Below are 22,514 nucleotides of genomic sequence, written 5' to 3'. Positions count from 1 at the left end.
ACACACGTGGAGGCTGTTGGGGCGCGCTTGCTCTACCGGGCAGGTTATTTGCAGCAAAACATCATCTTCACGTCAGGTAAGTGTGGATTTGGATTTAGTTGGTTTTGCTTTATTTTTGATCTAATACGTGAGTTTCGGTTTAGTAGTTATGTAAGAGGAATTGATACCTGATTTTATGTTTATACATATTTAAGTAGCACTAGGTTCAAAATAATCAAAGTCACCACTGGGGAACCATGAGAATTTTGCTTTCCTTTAAAAGATATCTGTATATTCAAGTTTGAGGAATACTGACAGGAATTCCATCTGGACCGGGTACACTGGCTCCCCAGGCCTGCAATCCAGTGTTTTGGGAGGCTTAGGCAGGAGGATCGCTTCAGCCCAGGAGTTTGAGAACAGCTTGGGCGATATGAGGAGACTCTGTCGCTACAAAAAATAATAAATAAGTTGGGCGTGGTGCTGCACACTATAGTCCCAGCTATTTGTGGAGGCTGAGGTGGGCAGGGGGATCACTGTAGCCAGGCACCAGAGTGGGACCGTGTCTAAACAGACTTACATCTGCAGCTGTGGGTTTTGAGATGAACCTGTTCTTCTTGCCTTGGGCCGTCCTGTTAGTGTGACTCCTTTTGTCACCAGGAATCAGAATCTGAGTGGCAGCTCCCAGACTTAGGGGCAAGTTGGGACTCTTGGTCTGTGACAACCTGTTCTCTGAGCCGTGACCTCTGGGTTTTTGTTTACAATCTCCAGGGAAGGGCGTGCTTTGCAAGAGGGACCGAGCTTGAGTGGTCAGGACGCCCCAGTCCTGCTTCGACGAAGCCGACAGATGTGGAAAGCCTCTGGTTTGCGGATTTTACAAGTAAGGACAGTTTCCTTGTGAGTTTTTTCTTCATTTTAAAATAAAACTCTGCAAAATACTCAGGGTACTTTTTTTTTTTTTAAGCTAACGTGCAATCTCTAAATGAGATTCTCATTTCCAGAAGAGGGAAACAGGTATTGCCATGGGTTTTTCTCATTCTCCGGTCTTATTCTAAAGCCTGGTGGTGGTGGGGTGTCCAGGAGGGTGCAGATTTTGAGTGGGTCCTGCTGGTTTTCAGTTATGTCTCTGCGAGTGCCAGCTTGGTGGTGTGGGCGCCTTGGGGAGCTCCCTGAGCTAACCGCACGTTATATGGATCACATTACCAGCCACTGACCGGAGTCTGGGTGGTCCCGGGTTGCTGGCACCCTGTTGGGTTGGCATCTGATGGCGAGTAGGGCAGCGTGGCCTTTGCCGCATGGAGCTTCCCATCTGCAGAGGAAGGCAACTGAGAATCGAGTCAGTGGACAGCTCACTGCAGAAGCGCCTGGTGTTGGAAGTACTCAGTGGAGCATTGAACGCTTCCTTCCCGGCTCCTGCCCAGGGTGTGATGGCTGTCCTGAGCATCGGGGTTTACTTCCTTTCCAAAGGGCTTTGCGGGACGTGGCCCAGGAGGGACTCTGGTGTCAAATTTGGCCTCAGGAGCTCAGCTGGCCGGGGTGATGCCTGCACCCCTGCCCACGCTTCTCAGGGAGAATGGGCTTGCCTGCCTCGTTTCCTGCCTCCTCTCCTAGACGCTTTGTTCGGCTTTCAAGTTCTTGCACAAGCAGGTTTGTGTCGGCCACGCCCCGGGGAGGAGCCACCGGATCACCACCGTCAGCAGCCTGTTCCCGGCGGCCTCTCTGGCTTCCCTAAAGAGGGCAGGTGGGCATCCTCGTTGCTGGGGGACGCATGGCGCTGTGGCGTCTGTGTCTGTGTCACGTGGTTCCCTGTGACTCAGAACCCTCTGCCAGTAGCCTCCCTTGAGACCAGAAGCCAGAGCTCACCCTGCTTTGTGTCCAGGTGGAATTTTCTGCAATGCTGCTGTGCACGACGTGGATGCTATATGCATGTTGCTGGGGGAAGCCACTCTGGACGCTGTGTTTTCTCTGGGACATGCCTTCTGCCCAGGTGAGAGGGCGCTTCACTGTTTCAGGGTGCTCCCATGGCCACCAAGGATGGTTGGAATTGCAGCACAGGCTGGAGACCCTGTTCAAGATTCCTGCCCCGCCCTCAGCTTTGGGCGACAGATAAGTAACATGGAACATGTGTTAAAAAAAAAACAATGACTAAATAGTCATGTCACTGAATCCCTCAGAGAGTGCCCAAGGCTGAAAGGCGTCATGCAGGAAGTGTTTCCTGTTCAGTGAATTTGAGAGTCACTGTTTAGTGACCATTTCTTCAGCCCCTGCTATGTGACAGGCCGCCCGTAGTTTCTGAGGTTGCAAAGGTGAACAAAACGATGTCTGTGGCTGGAATTCGCAGGTTGGAATGTGCACAGATTAGGGGATCATCAGTGAGCACTGGGCGAATACGGGGCTGGGGATGCTGGTTCCCAGGTCCTGGCCCTGCAGCAGAAGCTCAGGGTGGGTCCTGAGGGCTGCTGAAGATGACAGATTGTCTGTTGCTTTATGACACACCGTGCACGTATCACGGCTTGAAACGGCAGCCACCAGGTAGCTAGGATTCCACAGCCTGGACTGGGCTTGGCTGAAGCCCCTCTTGTGGTCTGCCCAGTGTCACTCATGTGGCTGCAGCCAGCTAGTCAGCGTCCTGTCTGGAACAGCTCCGCCAGGGTCACAGGGCCAGGCCCGCTGTCACCTGTGTCGCCTCCAGGCCTCTCCCCGCCCATGTCTCCCCACGCCTCCTCAGGTCCCCACAGCAGCGTGGCCACACATTTGATGGCCTCAGGGCACCAAAGTGGAAGCGCTCAGATGTCCTGAGGCTTGGGCCCGACGGAGGTGTGCCTGTTACACCACACCTCACGCACTGGCTCCTCTCAGTGCCTGCTTCACTCTGTCTCATCAGCATCCCCCTTGATACCGCCTCCCCCACCTGCCCAAAGTTCACCCACGCCCCCCGTCCTGCTGGCCACCACCTTGTTCCTGGCCATGTCCTCATTTTGGCTGTGGTCATCTGCCTGCATTCTCTTCCCTGTGAGACCTCAGTCGGACCAGGTGCCAGCCTGCTCTGAGCTCTCCAGAGCGCAGGTGGAGGCCATGGTCTACACTGACCCTCGGGCCTGTCACCGGGAGCGGGTCATGGCTTCAAATGGTCCGGTTCTTGGCGTTTTGAACAAATAACTGGACAAAACGCCCAGCAAGGCAAGGAAAGAATGAAGCAATAGAAGAAGAAAGCAGGGGTTTATTGACAGTGGAATCCACTCCACAGTGCGGGAGTGGCCGAGGGCAGCAGCTCAAGCGCCGGGACACAGGACCTTCTTGGGTACAGACACCCCTGCAGGTCCCCCATCGGCCACTTCACAGTGCTGCAGGAAAGCGGTCAGAGGCAGGGTGAGTGACCAAGTTATACTTCTATGCACACGGAGACTCCTCCGGGATCAGTCTGATGGGTGCGGACGGTGGCCGTTCAGAGGCTGGAGGGAAGTTACCAAGCTGCAAACCCGCAGTCGTCAGATTTGTTGCAGACAGCCAGTTCCCATCTGCCACAGGAGAGGTGAGCCGTTCGCAAAGGGAGTAGCCTCTGGTCCTTTTGTTACTTAGGAGTGGAAAGTTAGGGTTTCCCTTCAATTCAGTTCTAGAAAGTCGGTGTGAAGCAGCCTGTTTCCCTGCCTCCAGACCCTGATCTCCTGCCTCAGGCCCACAGGTGCCGCCCCACCCCGAACCCCACTGGCCCCTTGTCTCCTTGCTCTTCCTCAGAAGGCCAAAGTTCCTGTCTGGGCCTGCTCCCTGGGCGGGGACATGGGGACGGGCTCTGCTCAGCTCATGGCTGCACCCCCAGGGTCCAGAAGGTGCTTGGGCCCCAAGCACCGATGCCACAGAAGCTTGGCAAACGTGGAAGTGGACTCCTCACTGGGCAGTGCCCCTGCCTCTCAGGCACCTATTCTGGAACAGCTTATTTTTCTATTAAGGACCAGTTTCTGTATAATTACTTGGCTCTGCCTTTCATCCATTGCTTCAGGTAAGGCAGTGAGTTCAGGCCGGGCATGGTGGTAATCCTAACACTGTAGTCCTCGCACTATGGGAAGCTGAGGTGAGCGGATTACTTGAGGTCAGGAGTTCGAAACAAGCCTGGACAACATGGTGAAACTTCATCTCTACTAACAATACAAACAAATTAGCCGGGTGTGGTAGTGGACACCTGTAATCCCAGCTCGAGAGGCTAAGACAGGAGAATTGCTTGAGCCTGGGAGGCAGAGGTTGCAGTGAGCCAAGATCGTGCCACTGCACTCTAGCCTGGGCGACAGAGCAAGACTGTCTCAAAAACAAAACCAAGCAAAAGAGGTTATAATTTGCCAAAATTAACTTTTGTATCATCTAAAGTTTTCTTCTGCTTAGACATGGCCTCATTAAAAGATGCAGATGCTGTTGGGATGAGCATGAAGTTTCCCTGTGGGGCTGTGGGCAGCGTGGACGTCAGCCAGCACTGTACGGACAGCTGTGACCAGAGATTGGAGATGACCTCCCTGCCCTTTTCCACCCCTCACCAGTCCACTGTGAGAAGCCGGGTTGATTTTGCAGGTTAGATAGAGGTCACCACCTGGCCACCCTCAGCCGGGTTGATTCTGCTGGTTAAATAAGGCCATCACCTGGCCACTCTCAGCCGGGTTGATTGTGTGGGTTAGATAGAGGCTGTCACCTGCCACCCTCAGCCAGAGCATCTGTGGGCACCTGTGCATAGTCAGTGCTCAGTAAATATTTGCTTGAATTTTCTGGTGGGAGACGCGTCTTCCATGTTTGGATGGGAGCCCCTTCTCTGGCCTCTGTGCCTCCGAGAGCTGATTTGTGGCCGTGGCTTTCCTTTATGTTGGCTGTTGTTCCACAGAAGCTTCCGTGGCTGTTACACAGAAAGCCGCTGTTGGTCACGGTGTGCCATGGGAAGCGATAAAGACGGTCCTGGAAAGTCCTGACACACGCCATGTGTCACCCACCCACACGCCCCATCCCCACCACAAAACCCCCTCGTGGTGCTGAGTCATCACTGCCAGGAGGCCCCTGCCCTCCCACCTGCCACGCTTAGCCTGGTTAACGCCTGTTTTACAATGGCTCCCAGGTGCGTGGGTCCCAGATGGAGAATCAGAATCCCTTGGGCATCACCGGTCGGGGCACATCCCTGTCCCTCTGCTTGCAAAGCCAGGCTAGCTGCTACCAGGAATCATATCGAGAGCTCTTCAGACACTTTGTCAGAACACTTAAAGGGGGGTGAAGTTCTCAGGAGGACACTGGGGTGTCCTGATGGTCGACGGGAGATGCCTTCCAGGCTGCAGTCAGTGCAGACGATATGCCAATTTCAGGTGGAAAATCGCGTTCTGGATACCAGGTTCAGATCTGCAATTGTCCATCCCAGTGATCATTTGCGTTACACGTACTTGAGGGAGGTTCTGAGATGCCCGTTTGGGGTTCTGTGGATGTACCCTGTTCCTTGACGTCCTAAGAAGTGTTCTTGACTCTGAGGTTTAGAAAACGACAGTGACTCCCTCCTGAGCTCTGGTGGATATCCTGTGTCCTGGAAGATGGGACATCTTCTACCCTCTGTCAGTCCTGGGGGTGACTGGGAACAGGGAGGCTGAGCAGAATTCCTGGATCTGGGTCGGGCTTGTTCAAGAGGGCGGGGTGGGCCTCCCTAGAGCCGGCGGCCCCTGCCCGTTCCCCAGCAAGACGAAGACCGGCCCCCATGTGTTGGCTTCAGTCCTGAATCTGTGCAAATGTGCCTCGTGTGAAGGGAAAGAGCCTCCTGAAATCACCAAAGAGCAGTTCCTCAGGGCCTCTGGGTGCCGTGGCCGCGGAGCAGTCGTGGTGGAACCGGCCAGCTGTGGACCTGCCCTGCGAATCGGCAGAGGCCTCCGAGGTGAAGACGGAAGCCCCGTGAACCAACCCGAGGCTGGAGCCCAGACGCTGCTCCTATCCACTTGCCTGTTTCACTTCTCGCTGCTACTGAGAGAGGGAGATGGAACCTTCCAGGGACCTTGTCCTCACTGGAAACTCAGACGGGGTGGCACTGGGAAACCATGTCTGTTTCATTGCTGGTATAACCAGGCTTTTCAAGATGTGACTTCACACCGAGGGACACGAGTAGGGCTTGCTTGCCCGTTTTCTGTGTGTGCAGGCCCGGTAAAGAGATGCTTTTCCGGTCAGGGTTCCCCGGGTGGAGCCTCGGAGTCTCCGGTTGGCTCTCAGGAAGAGGGCAGGTCAGGGGTTGGACGGGGTAAATGGACCCGGAAACCTGCTTTTCTGTGGCAAACAGGGCCAAGGGCCGGTGAAGCTCTAAAGACTAAACGTTGCGTGTGTGTGAAGCAGACTGCAGGTCTCCTGAGGCCTTTTTTGGGGTAATCACACCAGTATTTAAAGAAGAGTTTTCTTGAAGCATCTGATTTTGTGCCTAGTAATGACACAGCACCATTTCCGGGAAGTAGGAGCGATCCACGTGTGGGGTGAAAACCCGTCTTCCGTTCCTCTTGCCTGAATCTGGGTGTGGAATGAATGGTGCTGTTTTCCCCCCACAGGGCCGGGGGGGTCTTTTGGGAACAGACCTCCTGCTTTCCTGTTTGCAGCGGGTCGGGGGGACCTTCCTTCGGAGGGCAGCGCCTTGCGGAGTGGACTTGCCCGGGTCCGCTTAGCCTTCCAAAGCGATGTGCGGAGCCTACTGGAGGCGTTTTCACATATTTGAAAATAATGGCCTGTATTTCTCATGCTGTACTTAAAAAAAAAATGACTTCTTAAACAAAGGTATTCAGTTCACCCTTGTGTGGAAACACTCATTTCTGTGTTCATTCCTGAAAGGGCCTTTTAGCGTCCCCGCGTCTCCTTTCTGCGCGGCAGCCTCTTGCCGAGGAAACCTCCCACGTCCCCTCCCCTCGTCCTGAGTTTGAGGCCTCAGCACTTTTGTGATCCAGAGTTCTGTAGCTGGGGGTGGGTGGGGGCTGGGGGGGAGGCACGCTGCCTCCCAGTCACCCTCACTGGACATGGGGACAGGTAGGAGCCAGGGAAAGTGGCGAGCCGGCTGTGGCGTGCGGGCGTGCGTGCCAGCCTGGAAGGCGGGGCTCACCTCCGTGCCCCTCACCGGTGGGGGACCCGGCATCTCTCCCACTCCCCTTGGTTCTATCATTGTTTCAGGCCAACTTTTGAAAAGACTGAGGCCTCCCTCGAGGTTGAACAGATTTCCAGAGTCTGACTGTTGCCGTGACGGGTCCCTAGTCCCATGTTCAAGAAACGGAGAAACCTGAGAACCAAGAGAACTGACACGAAGCCGTTTGGCCGCAGCCTGGCTCGAGCCCACACGAGGCTCCAGCTGCCTTTTGTTTTCTTAGGTTTTGCTGAGAAATGAAAGTGTGTTCTGTGAAGGTGTTTGCGACACCCTGAGATGCTGTGTGGCCTTTCTAAAGTCCAGAAAGCCTGGGTCCCACAGGGCTTGATGAGGGGTCTGGGGCCTGCAGCCTGCCCTTCGGGAGGCCTGAGAGGCGCGGTCAGCCCCGTGAGCCACCTGGCTCGGCCCGCAGGTCCTTCGAGGCACAGGGCAGAGGGACCCCTGGGGACCCATCAGACTCACTGACGACAGAGAAGCTCAGGTGGGCCCCAGGGCCACTGTGGAGGCTGCAGGCTTCCCGCCTGTGAGGACCCGCCCTGTGTGTGTCTGAGCCCCTCGGAGATGGAGGTTTAGTCACGAGAGCCGGTCATTGGAACAGATGCTTTATTATGTTACAAAAACCAAAATCCCCACTGAAACACAGCTAAAAAAATAACACATTTTCCCAAGATTACATTACCAAAAGCAGGCGTTGTGTTTCGGGAGGGCGTCCATTAATACTGCTCGGAGAAGCACTGTCCAACAGGGAAAGCACAGGTGGGATTTCGTCTTCACCTGAAGGCATGGAAGTAACAGGAGTGGCTGTTTGTGCGTCGGAGACACTGACTGTTCCAAGCGACAAGTGGCTCTGTGCCCGGATCCCGCCAGCCGGGCCCCTGGGTACAGCGAGGGCCTCCCGCAGCCAGGCTGGTGGGAACGCTGCGGGAACGGGGCAGAGTCGCTGTTTCTCACCAAACCAACTTGGGCAGACGTGAGCTGACCCGTCTGGTCAGCTCCTGCCCGGCCTCTGAGCGGACTCAGGACCACCACCCGTCCCCAGCTCCAGGAGGGCCAGCGGCCTCCCTCCTGCCCCTGCCCTGCTGGGAAAACTGTCCACCTTCAACACGTGTTTGTTGATTTGTGTAGTTTTATAAAACACGTTGCTTCAAGGGTTCTCGCTCCTGGCAGTTCGCATTTTCTCCTGACCGTGGCGAAGTCTTGACTGTTTACTCCCACGGCTGCTTCTCCAGGCTGGCTCCCTGGACACGTGCAGCTGGGCCATCTGGCTGCTCCGTGCTCCGGCCGGCTTCCTTGGATGTCTGGCTGGGCTTCCAGTGACAGCTGCCCCTGGGGCCTCTTCCTGCTCTGTGCCATCCCCCCCCACCTGTCCAGCCCTTCCCAGGAGCACACTGCAGGGGCTCTTGGGACAGCCCCACTGGACTCGGTGGACAGGGAACGTGCCTAAGAAACAAATCAACTAGCCCCTGGAATTGAAGCATGTCTGTGCTGGGCTGGGGCACCCCGGGTGTCGGAATGGCCTCCGCAGCTCCTGAAGTGGAGCACAGGGGCGGAGTGGGGGCTCCAGCGTGTGGCCTCGGGCAGCAACTGCCCAACCCCAGCCTAGCTCCCAAGAGATGAGCGTGATGCCTGGGGCATAGGACTCAGCCTTTTTGGCCTCAGTTTCCTCATCTACAAAATGGCAATAAGAGGGGGAGCTCAGGTGACAAGCAACTGGGGCAGCTGTGCCCCCCCAGGAAAGCCCTGAGCCCACTGCTGCTGCTGACTCGTGTCCTGGGTGTGGCACTTTTCTAGGGAGATGGAGCCCTAGAAGCTGAGTGGCCAGAGCCTGCCCTTCGGCTGGAAGGAGCTGGATGGGAGGACCAGGCTGGACCACCCTGGCTGCAGCCAGATCCCATGGCAGTGACAGCCCCGTGCCTGCTGCCCCCACAGAGGTGCACCCAGGCAGCTGTGCCAGCTCCCTGTGTCAGTGGCCCCAGGAGGTGGACGGTGGGGGAGAGGGACGCCTGAGTCTTCCTAGACCAGGCATCTGCAGCAACACCAGACTTTTTTTTTTTTTTTTTTTTTTTTGAGACGGAGTTTCGCTCTTGTTACCCAGGCTGGAGTGCGATGGCGCGATCTCGGCTCACCGCAACCTCCGCCTCCTGGGTTCAGGCAATTCTCCTGCCTCAGCCTCCTGAGTAGCTGGGATTACAGGCACGTGCCACCATGCCCAGCTAATTTTTTATATTTTTAGCAGAGACAGGGTTCCACCATGTTGACCGGGATGGTCTCGATCTCTTGACCTTGTGATCCACCCGCCTTGGCCTCCCAAAGTGCTGGGATTACAGGCTTGAGCTACGGTGTCTGGCAACACCAGACTTTTAAATAAAGGGAGGCTGGTGACAGCGATGCCACTTAGCAAGATGAAGTCCTAACCTGGGGCCCAGCCCGAGGGCGTTGTGTGTAACCTTGCTGTCCTGTAGGGGACTTAACTGCTGCTTTTGGGAGACGTTAGCAGGGGAAGCTCCTGCCCGAAGGAGCCGATGCCGCATGTACCCTGGGCAGGGGGTGCACAGCTTGCCCACTGGCCCACCTGCCCGGAACGGAGGGCTCCCGTGGGGGCTCTGGTTCCCTGCACTAGAGCTGCGCTCCTGACGGTCAAGCTCTGGCCACCGAGGCTCAGGCGGCCCCTTGTGGATGGAAGTGGCTCCAGCAGGGGCCGGTGCAGGCGCCGTCTCCTCGGGGCCCTAACTCCCTGGGGTGCTCCAAGAAGGCCTAGACCCCCCAGCACCTATCTCGGTTTGTCTCCTGACTGCTGCTGCCTTCTAGAAAGCAATGCCCTCCGGACCTTGTGATGATAGGGAAGGTGGGCTCCGGAGGCAGGAGCTGCCCCCTGGCAGAGCGGTCCTGCGGATTTGCCTGGGTTTGCCCTTCCCGGCGTTCCCTCCAGGCTTCCTTCCCACCCGGCCTTCCTGAGGACAAGTTCCCGTCTGCCTGGCTTCTCACTCAGCTTTCTCAGCCCGGCTCATGGGCACTAGGCTGAACTCAAGGGAATGTTGAGAAAGTTAAAAAAAAAAAAAAAAAAAAGCTGCCCCACCATGTAGAAAAGTGGATCAGTTTATGAAACATTGACAATTTCCAGTCCTCCAAGGACAGGCTGTCCCTGTCTGCTGAGGGGCCCCGAGGAGAGGCTAGTGTGGCTGGGCAGAGGGCGCTGGCTGAGGCGGCCCCAGCTGCTGCCCGCGCCCGGGATGGGTGGCGCCCTCCCCAGTTCTCTCCAGTTTCAGCAACACTGTCGATTGGGGCAGGAGGGGTCGGTCCTGCAGAATACAGTATGCTGGGGGCAGAGAGGCCTGTCCCAAGTCTGGCAGAGAGTCCCCAGCCCCCAGCGCAGGGGAGACGCATTCCCTGAAAATACGTGTGTTTCAGATACAGTCACTTGGCTGGTCACTGCTATCCAGAACCAAAAGATGTCACAAAATACTTTTTGGCAGTCCGTCAGCGAAGGAGATCCTTTCCTTTGGGAGGACCTCACTTGACAGAGTCCCTCGGATGAGGCCTGAGGACGGAGCTGACATTGCAGGCCCCACCCACGCCCACCACGGAGCCCACGGGCAGCGGCAGGGCTGAGAGAGGGGGTCGGCCCCTGCCCCACAGCTCCAGAAGGTTCCACAGGCAACTCAGGCCATCCTGGGCAGGTGGCTTTGGGGCAGGGCCTCTCCCGGGGCCGGGGAAGCGCCTGGGGATGGCCGGACCTGCCTTTTCTGGGCACAGCCGAAGGCCCTGCCTCCTGAGGCCGTTTTGGAGGAGAGGGGCGGCAGCTCGGGTCTCTGCGGCTTGGCCCGGCCGGGGCCCTCAGTGGATCTCCGCCTCCGCGAACTCCTCCTTGATGGGCTGCTTGCGGGCCTTGCAGTCCGGCAGGTCGAAGCCGAAGTCTGCCCACTCGTCGGGGCCCCCGGGGCCGCCGCGGTTGGGGATGGTGATGGTGTGGCGCACGCGGAAGTGCACGGCCTCCATGACCCGCTGGCGCTGCAGCTCCCCGGAGCTGCCGATGGAGATGGTGGCCGCGTTGCTGGAGCGGAGCAGCTGCTGTGCGGCGCCGTAGTCCTGGCCCTGCTTCAGGTCCTGCAGGCCCCGCCAGATGGTCATGCGGTACTGCTCGGGGATCTTCAGGGCCCCCAGATCCTGCGAGAGGCCGGCGCTTAGGGGCAGGGGCAGGGAGCGCAGGGAGGGGCCGCCGCCCTGGGCCCGGTGGTCCGGCCACAACACACCCTGGCCCTCACATCCCCAACCAGAGAGGGCAGGAGAGGGGACATGGTGGAGGGAGAGCAGCCACCAAGGCCACTCCTGGCCTGTGCGGGGCCTGGGCCCTGGCCTCAGGCCTTTAGACGTGGAGCCCCTGGGCATCCTCCCGGCCCTGGGGGATGATGACCTGCCTCCCAGGCTCTGGCCAGAGCCCTCCGTGGTCTCCATGTCCCTGACCCCCAGCTCATCCCTGAGCTCCCAACGCCCTCTGGGCGCCACAGCAAGCACGCACATCACCCAAGGGAGGCAAGGGTTAACGTGTGACGTGGAGCTGGCTTAGCGTAGGTCACTGGGGACAGGGCGGGAGAGGTTCGTGGACACAGATGCAGCCAGCCCCTGCATGAAAGACAGTTAGGCTGAGCAGCTGGCCCCAGCTCACACTGACAAACCCTCGTCTCTGTCTGCAGCCCCGGGCTGGGGATGGTTTGGGACGGGCCTTGGACTAGGCAGTGCCACCGGCTAGGGGTGGGCTCCCGGGGGGGGCTGGTTCTTCCTTGGCCGACAGTGCCCTGTGGCTCCCACGGTCCTAGGCTCTGAGCAAGCCTTTGTACACCACGAGTCTCACGTAACCCAAAGGCAAGCCATGGCTGTGGGATCAGCTGTCACAGGTGCCAAGAGCTGTGTGGCCTCGGGCCGGCCGCTTGCCTTCCCTGGGTCCCCTTTCCTTCCTGTGTGAATGACACTGAGCTAGATGGTCTCTCTCGGGCCCTTACATTCTTTTGTCCTTTGTGCCTTGAAAACAGTCCACCTCTAAAATCAAAGGCACGCTGACTGCTGGGAGTCTGAAAAGGCCAGAATGATCAGTTCAGCATCGGAGGCCTGGGTATGTGTCCCACACACCAGCCATGCCTGGCTGCACCTGCCTAAGCTCCGAGAGTCAAGTCCTTACATCTGCTTGCCCGTGGGAAAGGGTATCCAAGTTTCCCAGCCATGAGAGCCAAGAAGAGAAAGCTCTTTGCCCTCCAGACAGGGTCCCCTCCAGCCACTGCCTGTGCGGAGCGGGGCCTCCCGGGTGCTTACCTCGATGGTCAGGTTCTGCAGGTGGTAAATGCTCTGCAACCCTTGGGAGGTGAAATACTCGATGCAGTTTGGACACCCTAATCCTGTTAAAAAACTGCAGGGAGAATTTGAAAAAGGAAGCAGCATCAGCTTCCCAGCACGCAGCTGTGCGAGCCCCTCTCTGGGACTGGCCTGGCTGGGGCGCAGACTGCCACTGTCTCCGAAGGGTGGCTCCAGCCCACCAGTGGCCACGGCTCCCTCGGGCAGGGGACGTGCTCAGCGGCGTGGGGGGGTTGGGGTGTCAGCGGAGGACCCCGGCTTTTTGTGCTTTTCTTCTAAGTGGCCCGTGGCCCCAGTGTCTGCTGAACGCTCCTGGCCTGACTCCCCCACCCGCCTGTCTGATCCAGGGTTGCAAGTGGTGAGTCCACAGGGTGGGCGGGGCAGCCGACATGGCGGGAAGCACAGAGGTAACAGCGCACACCCGGGGCCCTCGGCAGCCCACGCACCTGACAAGGCTGGGGTCGGCGTGGTAGGGGGGTGGTGGAGTGCAGTGGGGCCCCGAGAGCATGGCCTGGGCGCTGTGGCCGCTGTTGATGTCACCGTTGGTCGGTGCGGTGTGGCTGTGATTGTTCAGCATCCCGGGGCCTGGGTGAGAGGCCGTGGGGGGTGTCAGGGGAGCTGGGCCAGGCGTCCAGGTGCAGGCTTCACCCAGGCTCCCGACACCTTAGACACTGGGGAGCCACCCAAGGCCTGGCGATGCTTGGCATCACCCCAGCCAGCTGGAGGCCCGAGGAAGGACTGAACGCCGGAGCCTTGTCTCCTAGCCCTGCCTAGTAGAGACTGGGGTGACCGTGCGGATGGGGCACTGGGTCCTAACGGCAATCACAGATGGCACTGCAGTGCTGGCCACACCCCAGGGCCTCAGGACATACCTGGGGGTGCGTGCTCTCAGCACTGGGAACGTGCCTGGTCCTGCCCACATGAGGACCTTCCAGGCGAAGGGGCCCAACCCTATCCTGGGGAGCCCCCGGCTGGCTTGTGCTGGGGCCCCTGACGAGCTATTGTACCATTTAATCCTCACAAGGAGTGAGCCTTCTGTGATACTTCTGTGGCCATTTACTGATGGGGAAACTGAGGCTGTGTAATGTTAAGAACCTTCCCCAAGCTCCCCACCAAGAGGCTGTGCAGGCGTGTGGGTTCCACGCTCTTAACCATGCCCCGCTCCACCTCCCACAGCCAGGAGTGGGCACAGCGGGCTGCCTGTGGCTGGGCCTCCCGCCCACAGGGTGGAGCGACTGGAGGGAGCCAGCCACAGAGAGATCGGCGACTGGTCCCGAGCTGGGTGGAATGCCCTGAGCCAGGCCCTCCCATTGGGCCTCCCCCCGCTGCCTGTGGGCCCCCACTGCCCCAGGGACTCACCCACAGGCCCCAGGTTGGGCGTTGCAGCTGAGCTGTGCGGGGGAGGCTGGCCCACCAGTTGGTTGACAGAGGGCAGCTTGGTCATGCCCCCGTGCACCTTGTTCACGGGCGAGAGGACTGGCCCATAGGACGGGGGCTGCAGGTGGCTCCTGCTCAGAAGCAATGGCTGGCATGGGTAGGAAGCAAGGCAGCCTTGTGCCCGCCAGCCACCCACGTTCATGATGCCCCATGCTGCCAACATGTGGAGGCTCTGATGTCAGAGAGTGGCTTCATCCTCCCCAGCCTCCCGGTGCCTGACCATGGCCATGCACGGGCCCTGGGCCTGCTCCTGAGAAGGGCACTGGCCATGGCGGGGCTGGGGGCAGGGATGATCTGTGCCCCTGGAATCAGCCTCTGGTCTTGGTGGTCATGGTCACTCTGTCCACCCCTCCTAGCCTTTCCACTCAGCAGACATGCACAAGGCCCCTCAGTGGCAGAGGCATAGCAAAGGCTGTGACCCCGGGTCCCAGGGCAGCTCCAAGTCCCAGAACGCTTCCTGGAGGAGGAGACGTGAGGTGAGCCCCCCGAGCTGAGTCCTCCTGCCTGTCTCTGGCAGACGAAGCCTTCTGGAGGGGTTTCTGGTCCCCCTGGCCGTCTCCTGTGGGGTTGAGCTGTCCCGCCTTCCCCACCCCCACGGTGGGCTGGGGTGGACTCACTGCCTCTGGAGGAGCTGCTGCTGCTGCCGATAGGAGTCCACCAGCGGCTGCGGCACCAGCTCCATCAGCTCCAGGCTCTCCTTCAGCTTCATCAGGATCTCGAAGTTCTCACGGCCTCGCACCTGAGCACAGAGGCGCAGACGCTCTGCCCACGTGCCCCAGACCCCCGTGGGAGGGGGGCGGACACAGCCTCAGGAGGACTGGGGCTTGGCAAAGCACTCACTCAGGAGCACTCACTCACACGCAGGAGCACTCACTCACACGCAGGAGCAGTCACATGCAGGAGCAGTCACATGCAGGAGCACTCGCGCAGAAGCACTCACTCACACGCAGGAGCACTCACTAACATGCAGGAGCACTCACACTCAGGAGCACTCACACAGGAGCACTCTCTCACTCAGGAGCACTCACACAGGAGCACTCACTCACACGAAGGAGCACTCACACGCAGGAGCACTCACACACAGAAGCACTCGTGCAGAAGCACTCACTCACATGCAGGAGCACTCACTCACACTCAGGAGCACTCACACAGGAGCACTCACACGCAGGAGCACTCACACACAGGAGCACTCACACGCAGGAGCACTCACTCACATGCAGGAACACTCACAAGAAGGAGCACTCACGCAGGAGCACTCACACAGAAGCACTCACACGCAGGAGCACTCACACACAGGAGCACTCACGCAGAAGCACTCACGCAGGAGCACTCACACACAGGAGCACTCACACACAGGAGCACTCACGCAGAAGCACTCACTCACGCAGGAGCACTCACTAACATGCAGGAGCACTCACTCACACTCAGGAGCACTCACACAGGAGCACTCACTCACACGCAGGAGCACTCACACAGGAGCACTCACTCACACGCAGGAGCACTCACTCACACTCAGGAGCACTCACATGCAGGAGCACTCACACGCAGGAGCACTCACACGCAGGAGCACTCACTCACATGCAGGAGCACTCATTCACACCCAGGAGCACTCACGCAGGAGCACTCACACGCAGGAGCACTCACTCACATGCAGGAGCACTCACACACAGAAGCACTCACATGCAGGAGCACTCATACGCAAGAGCACTCACTCACGCAGGAGCACTCTCACATGAGCAGGCGCACACTCATGGGCAGGTGCACACTCACACGTGCAGGTGCACACTCGCAGGAGCACAGACTCACGAGCAGGAGCACACACTCATGTGCAGGAGCACAGACTCACGCACAGGAGCACACTCACATGCAGAAGCACACACTCACGTGCAGGTAGTACGTGTCCTCGTCTCCATGCCGCCGCTTCTTCACGCTGGCACCCAGGGCGGGGACGGCAGGGGGGCTCTGCTTGAAGGCTGGAAGGCCAGGCAGGGGAGCCGGGTGAGCAGGCAGGACCGGAGGGCGGGGCCTCCCTCTGGGAGGAGGGATACCTGCCCCACCCTCGGCGCCGATCGACCCTCCAGGTGGTTGCAGCTAGGGGACAGGTCCGGGGTGAGCAATCCACAGAGATGGGCAAACCTGGGCTGCCACCAGGCCTCTGAGGTGCCCTCGGCCCTTGGCCCAGGATGACAGACTTCTTTGGGGGCTGCTCTCAGGATCCGTCAGGGAGGCACCCAGGCCTGGGGGGGGCATTCAGGGGCTGGCCTTGTCCCCAGGATGCCAGCTTGCACTGTGTCCTGCCAGCATGCCCCTTCTCTTCCCCACACGCGTCCGATTCCACCCAGCCAGGCCGGCCCGCTGCTCACCGCGCTTGCTGGCGGCCCCGTTCTTGGCGGTGCTCTCGTTCAGGGCCTGCTGCTCCCGGTAGTGATCCTCATCTGCTTTCCGGTCGCGGCCAGGACAGGCGCAGATGCGGCCCTCAAAGGACCGGCGGCCCAGCACCTGCCCACTGTCGGGTGTGCACAGCCAGAACCGTGAGCTCAACCCTGCCCACCCTCAACCTGCCCACCCTCTTTGCCCACCTCGGACCCTGCAGGACCGGACTTGAGAGCCCTCAGAGTCACCGCAGAGCACCCAGTGCCGGCATCAAGTGTTCCTGCCAGAGGCTCAAAGCTGCGAGGCTGCCCGGAGACCTCGCCCAAGACTGCCGCCTCCCTGAGGAGGCCCAGCTCCTGCCCAGGAAGCCCCTGCAGGCCAAGGGGCGGTCCCTCGCTCCAGCCGCAAAGCTCAAAGCCTCTTCCCCCAGCTGGCCTTGGTCTGCACATCCCCATGGCAGCGTCTGCTCTCCTCCATGAGTGCCTGCCCAGCCCTGCCCCTCCTCCACCCCATGTGCCCAGGACTCACTCCCGTGTCTCCAGGGTGATGATGATGAGGATGGGCCGCCGGTTCATGCCCCCCACACAGCTGCTGTTGCACATGAAGTTGTACAGGATGGTGGTGAATTCTGTCCCCACCTGCACACCGGGGAGCAGGGAGAGGGGCTGGCATCAGCAGGAAGCCCTGGTCCACACAGGTGGCAGTCCCCAGCTCCATGTTTGGCCCTGGCTCCAGGTAGGCAGCGTTTTTTGCTATCTATCCATCTGTCTACTTATCCATCCATCCACCCACCCACCCTACCCATCCATCCACCCATCCGTCCATCCATCCACACATCCATCCATCCATCCATCCATCCACCAATCCCATCCATTCACCCACCCCATCCACCCACCCATCCATCCATCCCTCCATCCACCCATCCATCCCTCCATCCACCCATCCATCCCTCCATCCACCCATCCATCCATCCACACATCCATCCATCCCTCCATCCCTCCATCCACCAATCCCATCCATTCACCCACCCCATCCACCCATCCCTCCACCCATCCCTCCATCCATCCCTTCATCCACCCACCCATCCATCCACAGGTCCATCCATCCATCCACATATCCATCCATCCATCCATCCACCAATCCCATCCATTCACCCACCCCATCCACCCATCCCTCCATCCATCCCTTCATCCACCCACCCATCCATCCATCCATCCACAGGTCCATCCATCCATCCACACATCCATCCATCCATCCACCCATCCACCCACCCACACATCCACCCATCCGTCCACTCATCCATCCACCAACCCCATCCATTCACCTACTCCAACCATCCATCCATCCACCCACCCCATCCATCCATCCATCCATCCAACCACTCACCCACCCCATCCACCCACTCATTCATTCACCCAAGCACTGACCTCATCCATCCATCCATTCACCCCCAACCCCATTCATTTGTCCATTCGTCCACCCACACATCCATACACCCACCCACCCACACATCCATCCACCCACCCACTCACCCCATTTATCCATCTACCTATTCACCCACCTACCTACCCATCCACCCATCCACCCACCCACCCCATTCACCCATCCATTCATGAGGATCACTGAACAGCAATCACCGAGCTGGTTCTGGGATCTGGGAGGGCTTAGACCTGGTCTCTGCTCTCAGAGCAGCACAGAGTCCTGCTGCTGCTAGTCCCAGCCTTCTCCCCGACACAGGCTGGAGGCCAAGTGCAGATGCCGGGTGTGAGTGTGGGTGTGTGCACAGGTTTTGTGGGCCTACGTGTGTGTTGGATGCTGTGGGCTTATCCGGGCAGAAGGGTTTGCAGTGTTGCTCTGGCAGAGAGAGGGACCAGAGCTGTCCTCAGCGAACCCATCCCCAGCACACTCCCATTTACCAGGGAGTTTGCAGTACAGCTGAGACATGAAGCAAAACTATTTTTTTTTTTTTTTTTTTTTTGAGATGAAGTCCCTCTCTGTTGCCTAGGCTGGAGTGCAGTGGCAACGTCCGCCTTCCAGGTTCAAGCGATTCTCCTGCCTCAGCTTCCCAAGTAGCTGGGATCACAGGCACGTGCCACCACGCCCACCTAACTTTTGTATTTTTAGTAGAGATGGGGTTTTGCCACGTGGGCCAGGCTGGTCTCGAACTCCTGACCTCAAGTGATATGCCTGCCTCGGCCTCCCAAAGTGCTGGGATTACAGGCGTGAGCCACCGCGCCCAGCGTGAACCAAAACTCTTGATCAGTGTGCGTCCCAGACCACGGTGTGGGCAGTTTTCATGTCATGTCACCCTGGGGACAAATACAAAAGCCGTTCCGGATTTGGGAAGATCTTGGCCTTTCTCAGAACTGCTGTCACACAGCAGCCACCAGGGGGCAAGAGAGCCCTGCCTTCCTGGCGGGCGGGGCGGGTAAGGGTGGGACGAGGGTTTCAGGGAGCCCCTCCCGCCTTGGCTCTGCCGGCATGAAGGGCCACTCTTAAGGGAGGTGAGATGGGGCCTGGAAGGGGCCAGGGTACCGGTTAGAGGATTGTGCAGGGCCTAGAGACTGGGTACAGGGACAGGGGCCTGGCGTGTCCTGGGGGCCCAGTACAGGGATGGGGACCAGGCTGGGTACAGCATAGAACCTGGTCTCAGAACCAGGTACGGGGGAGGTAGAGGCCTGCCATTGCCTGCCCTGCCCTGGGGGCCTGGTACCCACTCCTCACCTCCTGTCCTCCCCTCCCCACCCTCCCGCAGCAACTTCAAACCTGCTCCCTCTACCCCAGCCTTTCACCCCAGCCTTTCACCCCAGCCGGGCCCCACATCAGCTCCACAATGGTTTCCCCCAAACCAGAAACTTCTGCTGCCTTTGGGTCAAAGGTCAGAACCCCCCAGCCGCTCTGCGTCCCCTCCCCTCCTGCTTGCATGCCCCCCAGTCCCCTGCACCCCCCACCCACGTGATACCCAGCCGGGCCTCCCGGCTCTCCAGCCTGCTGACGGGGCTCAGCCTCCTGCAGGCCGCCTCTCCGGCGCCCCTGGCCTGGCCTAGGGGTTTTTCCACCATCCCTCAATCCTTTTCATAGAATTTGCCACCCCTATGGGCGCTGTGGTTGGTTTGGTTCTGTCCCAGCCAATCCAGAGTCTAAATGGGGGACGCCCTCCCCATCTCCCGCAACCTCATGTCCCGGAGCCCCAGGCCAGAACCAGTGTTGGGCCCCAACAGAGGGCAGAGTGAAGACCCACTCCCCACTATGGAGCCGGGCACACTCAGGCCCCAAAGGGCCCGAGACAGATGCGGGGCCAGAACAGCAGTGCGCACAGTGGGGCCTGTGTGGGCGGAGCAGGGAGCCCTGCCTCTGGGATAGGCAGATCAGCAACTGAGGAGGGACAGGGCCTACCTTGGGGGACCCCCACCCCGTACAGCTGACTGCAGGGCCCCAGGCCCAGCCTGGCTCCTGGCTTACCTGTGGTGGCTCATAGGGCACCACGACGCTTTGCCTGCCGGTGACAGGGTCATCCACGTACTGCGAGAGATTATTGCCTTCCACACGGATGAGGTGGCTGGCTGGGGCAGACTGTCCTGCCGGGAGGGGTCACCACTTCAGAGAGGTGCACAGAGGTGCCCAGCCCCGTGCCAGGCACAGAGAATTGCCCACCCTGTACCAGGTACAGAAGTGCCCAGCCCCATGCCGGGTTCACAGAGGTGTCCAGCTGTCAGGTGCAGAGAGGTGCCCACCCCAGTGCCAGGTACAGAGAGTTGCCCAGCCCTATGCCAGGTGCAGAGGTGTCCCCCTGTGCTAGGTGCAGAGAGGTGTCCAGTTTCATGTAAGGTGCAGAGAGGTGCCCACCCCTGTGCCAGGTGCATCACAGCAGAACTGAGACCACCAGGCCCAGTCCTGTGGGCTTCCAGGTGAGGCTCAGGCCAGCTCACAGCCCTCGTGCCCTGGGGGTGCCTGCCCAGTGGCCCTGCTCACTGATTCTCCTGCTAACCCCTGGGGTGGCCTGTAGACGTCCCCAGGCACACTGGAGAGAAGGGCTATGCCACATAGGATCTCTGGGTTCCCAGAAGGCTGCTGCCCCTCAGACTCTGCCCAGACCACCTGCCCCTGCCCAGGACCATGCCCCCCCAGGCCCCAGTCAGAACTGGGCAAATGGGGGCTGGGGAGGCACCGAAAGCCCTCCCCAGGGAATAGCTAAGCCCAAGCCATCAGCCCCGCTTTCTCCCAGTTAGGCAGCCCGGGCTGTGGGGCAAAGTGCCACCGTGGGCTGAGGCGCTGGGGGCCCTCACCTTCGTTGAAGTCCCTCCCGAGCTCGTGGTTGGGACAGCGCTTCACGATGTCAGTCACGTGCTCCGCCTTCTTGTAGACAGGCATAGCCCGGATGGCGGTGCCCGGGGGCGGTGGCGTGGACACCTTGATCTGGATGGGGCATGTCTTGGCGATTTGGCAGTACAGCTTCTTCAACAGCGGGGAGTACTGGGGGCGGGAGGGAGCAGGTGAGACTGGCAGTCCCCAGTGCAGCCCCGTCTAGGCTCCTGCATCATGAGGAGCCTCATCCTCCCCTCCTCCCCACGGGAGACCCTTCCACAAGCCCCAGGTGAGGACTGCCCGAGCAGCCCCTCTGCCGAATCCCTCCAGGCATGAAACCAGGCCCAGCTGCCTGGCACCCACTCCACAGCCATCGGGTGATTTGGGCTCCGTGACAGCAGGGTGTGAGTGCTGGTGGCAGCCAGGCAGGGAGGCTTTAGGTTTATGGATGGGGACAGGAAAGGCCAGGAGAGCAAGAAGGGACTGCTGGAGAGTGGGGGGGGGAGAGGAGTGGGGGCCAGGCCTGCGGAGTGACGCCCCCAACCGCAGTGTTCTGCACAGAGCCAGTGGACAGTGTGTGACAGGCTGGGTGCCCCTGTGCATCCCAGCTTCCATAGAGCTCTGGGTTGGCGTGAAGGCCTCTCGCGCCTCAGTAGCCCTGGTGACCCTCGTGCCCTCTCCTGCTGGGGCCACCACGTCTGAGCAGCCAAGCTGTGCTGCTTTGTCTGGCCACTCTGGGGACCCCTCTGGGCTTGCAGCCCCGGCATCCCCAACCTGGGACTCGTGGAGCTGAGAGGTCTGTCTGGGGCCAGAGCGGTCCCTGCTGAGGGAGGACTGGATGACTCCCTGATCCAGCTCCTGTGGAGGCCTCCAGCATCCCCACCCCACAGGGCCATGGCCCACAGGCCCCAGGCTGGCTCTCATGAATCCTAAAAGTGACCCGCTGAGGCCACTGCACGGGCGTCCACTTGTTTCCAAGCTGGCTGATTCCCTGGTCTGGGGGCTGTGAGTCCTCAAGCCCCTCCCCACAGGGACGTCAGGAGTGAGTCCCAGGCTCAGATTCAGAGAGTGACTTCTGCCCCCACCCCATGCCCTCTGAGCCCCTCACCAGCCCCCGAGGACTAAGAATCACAAGTCACTGCAGCCACAAATGCCCTGGAGAATGTCTGATTGCCCTCCACCATGGAACCGTTGGGGAAACTGAGGTCAGAAGAGGAAGCTACTAGTAGAACCAGGGAAGTGGCAGGTAGAGCCTTCCCTTTGCCACCCGCACTGGCCACCAGCCCTACCTCTGGCCATCAAGGGACACGAGGGGCTCTCAGGAGCCACATAGGTCCTTGGCAGGTAGGTGCAGGCACAGGAAAAACAAGGAAAAAGGAGGAAAGAGACAGGGGTGGTGTAGCTGACAGAGCCTGTGAGCCATGGTGGGTGGAGCCTGGGTCCCCAGCACCCTCAGCGCCCTGGCCCTTCGCAGAAGGAGCCATCCCCTCTCTGATGAGCTACCTGGGCTTCCCGAATGAGACCCAGCCAGGAACGCTGGCCTGTCCCTGCCATGGGTGTGAGGGGGCTGGAGGGACAAGTGGAAGGGGGTCTTCCAGTGGCCTCCTGGGGATGGGAAGTGGAAATCCAAAGGGCGGGTCCCTCTTAGGTCCTCCTTCCATCTGAGTACCCTGGAGCCAGGGTGGCACCGCTGCCGCTGCCTGTACCCCCGACCTTGGGCACTGGGTCTCAGGCAGGAAGCCGCTCACCCCGAGACCTGACAGGAAGGAACCATCACGCACAGCCCTGCAGGTGGCGCTGGGCACTGTTTAGAAAAGCAGGAAACAGGCCGGAGGCCAAGGCAGGCAGATCACCTGAGGTCAGGGGTTCAAGACCAGCCTGGCCAACATGGTGAACCCCTGTGTGTACGAAAAATACAAATATTAGTCAGGTGAGTTGGTGGGCGCCTGTCGTCCTATTT

At 59.6% G+C, this 22,514-nt stretch overlaps 1 protein-coding gene and 1 long non-coding RNA gene across 2 annotated transcripts in view; one reads left to right on the top strand and one right to left on the bottom strand.

Annotated features, from left to right (window-relative positions):
* The first annotated feature begins 782 nt into the window (after positions 1 to 782).
* LOC104653128 (uncharacterized) lies at positions 783 to 6,740 on the top strand. The gene is made up of 4 exons (XR_746398.3): positions 783 to 856; positions 941 to 990; positions 1,183 to 1,717; positions 1,856 to 6,740. It is a non-coding gene; the product is annotated as an uncharacterized LOC104653128 (long non-coding RNA).
* A 3,434-nt stretch (positions 6,741 to 10,174) lies between these two features.
* Positions 10,175 to 22,514, bottom strand: part of TP73 (tumor protein p73) — a 57,068-nt gene continuing 44,728 nt past the window's right edge. Inside the window, exons 5-14 of the mRNA XM_010350307.3 lie at positions 20,536 to 20,722; positions 19,712 to 19,827; positions 16,778 to 16,887; positions 16,240 to 16,382; positions 15,761 to 15,849; positions 14,494 to 14,615; positions 13,799 to 13,947; positions 12,886 to 13,024; positions 12,401 to 12,494; positions 10,175 to 11,260 (exon numbers count right to left, since the gene is read on the bottom strand). Coding sequence (XP_010348609.1) covers positions 10,931 to 11,260; positions 12,401 to 12,494; positions 12,886 to 13,024; positions 13,799 to 13,947; positions 14,494 to 14,615; positions 15,761 to 15,849; positions 16,240 to 16,382; positions 16,778 to 16,887; positions 19,712 to 19,827; positions 20,536 to 20,722 — 1,479 coding nt within the window. The 3' untranslated portion in view covers positions 10,175 to 10,930. The remainder of the gene's footprint in view (positions 11,261 to 12,400; positions 12,495 to 12,885; positions 13,025 to 13,798; positions 13,948 to 14,493; positions 14,616 to 15,760; positions 15,850 to 16,239; positions 16,383 to 16,777; positions 16,888 to 19,711; positions 19,828 to 20,535; positions 20,723 to 22,514) is intronic.

This window comes from Saimiri boliviensis, chromosome 11 (genome assembly GCF_048565385.1).
Source record: "Saimiri boliviensis isolate mSaiBol1 chromosome 11, mSaiBol1.pri, whole genome shotgun sequence".
NCBI lineage: Eukaryota > Metazoa > Chordata > Mammalia > Primates > Cebidae > Saimiri > Saimiri boliviensis.
Note: the sequence above shows the minus strand (reverse complement) of the source record. Positions and strands in the feature narration are given on the sequence as shown.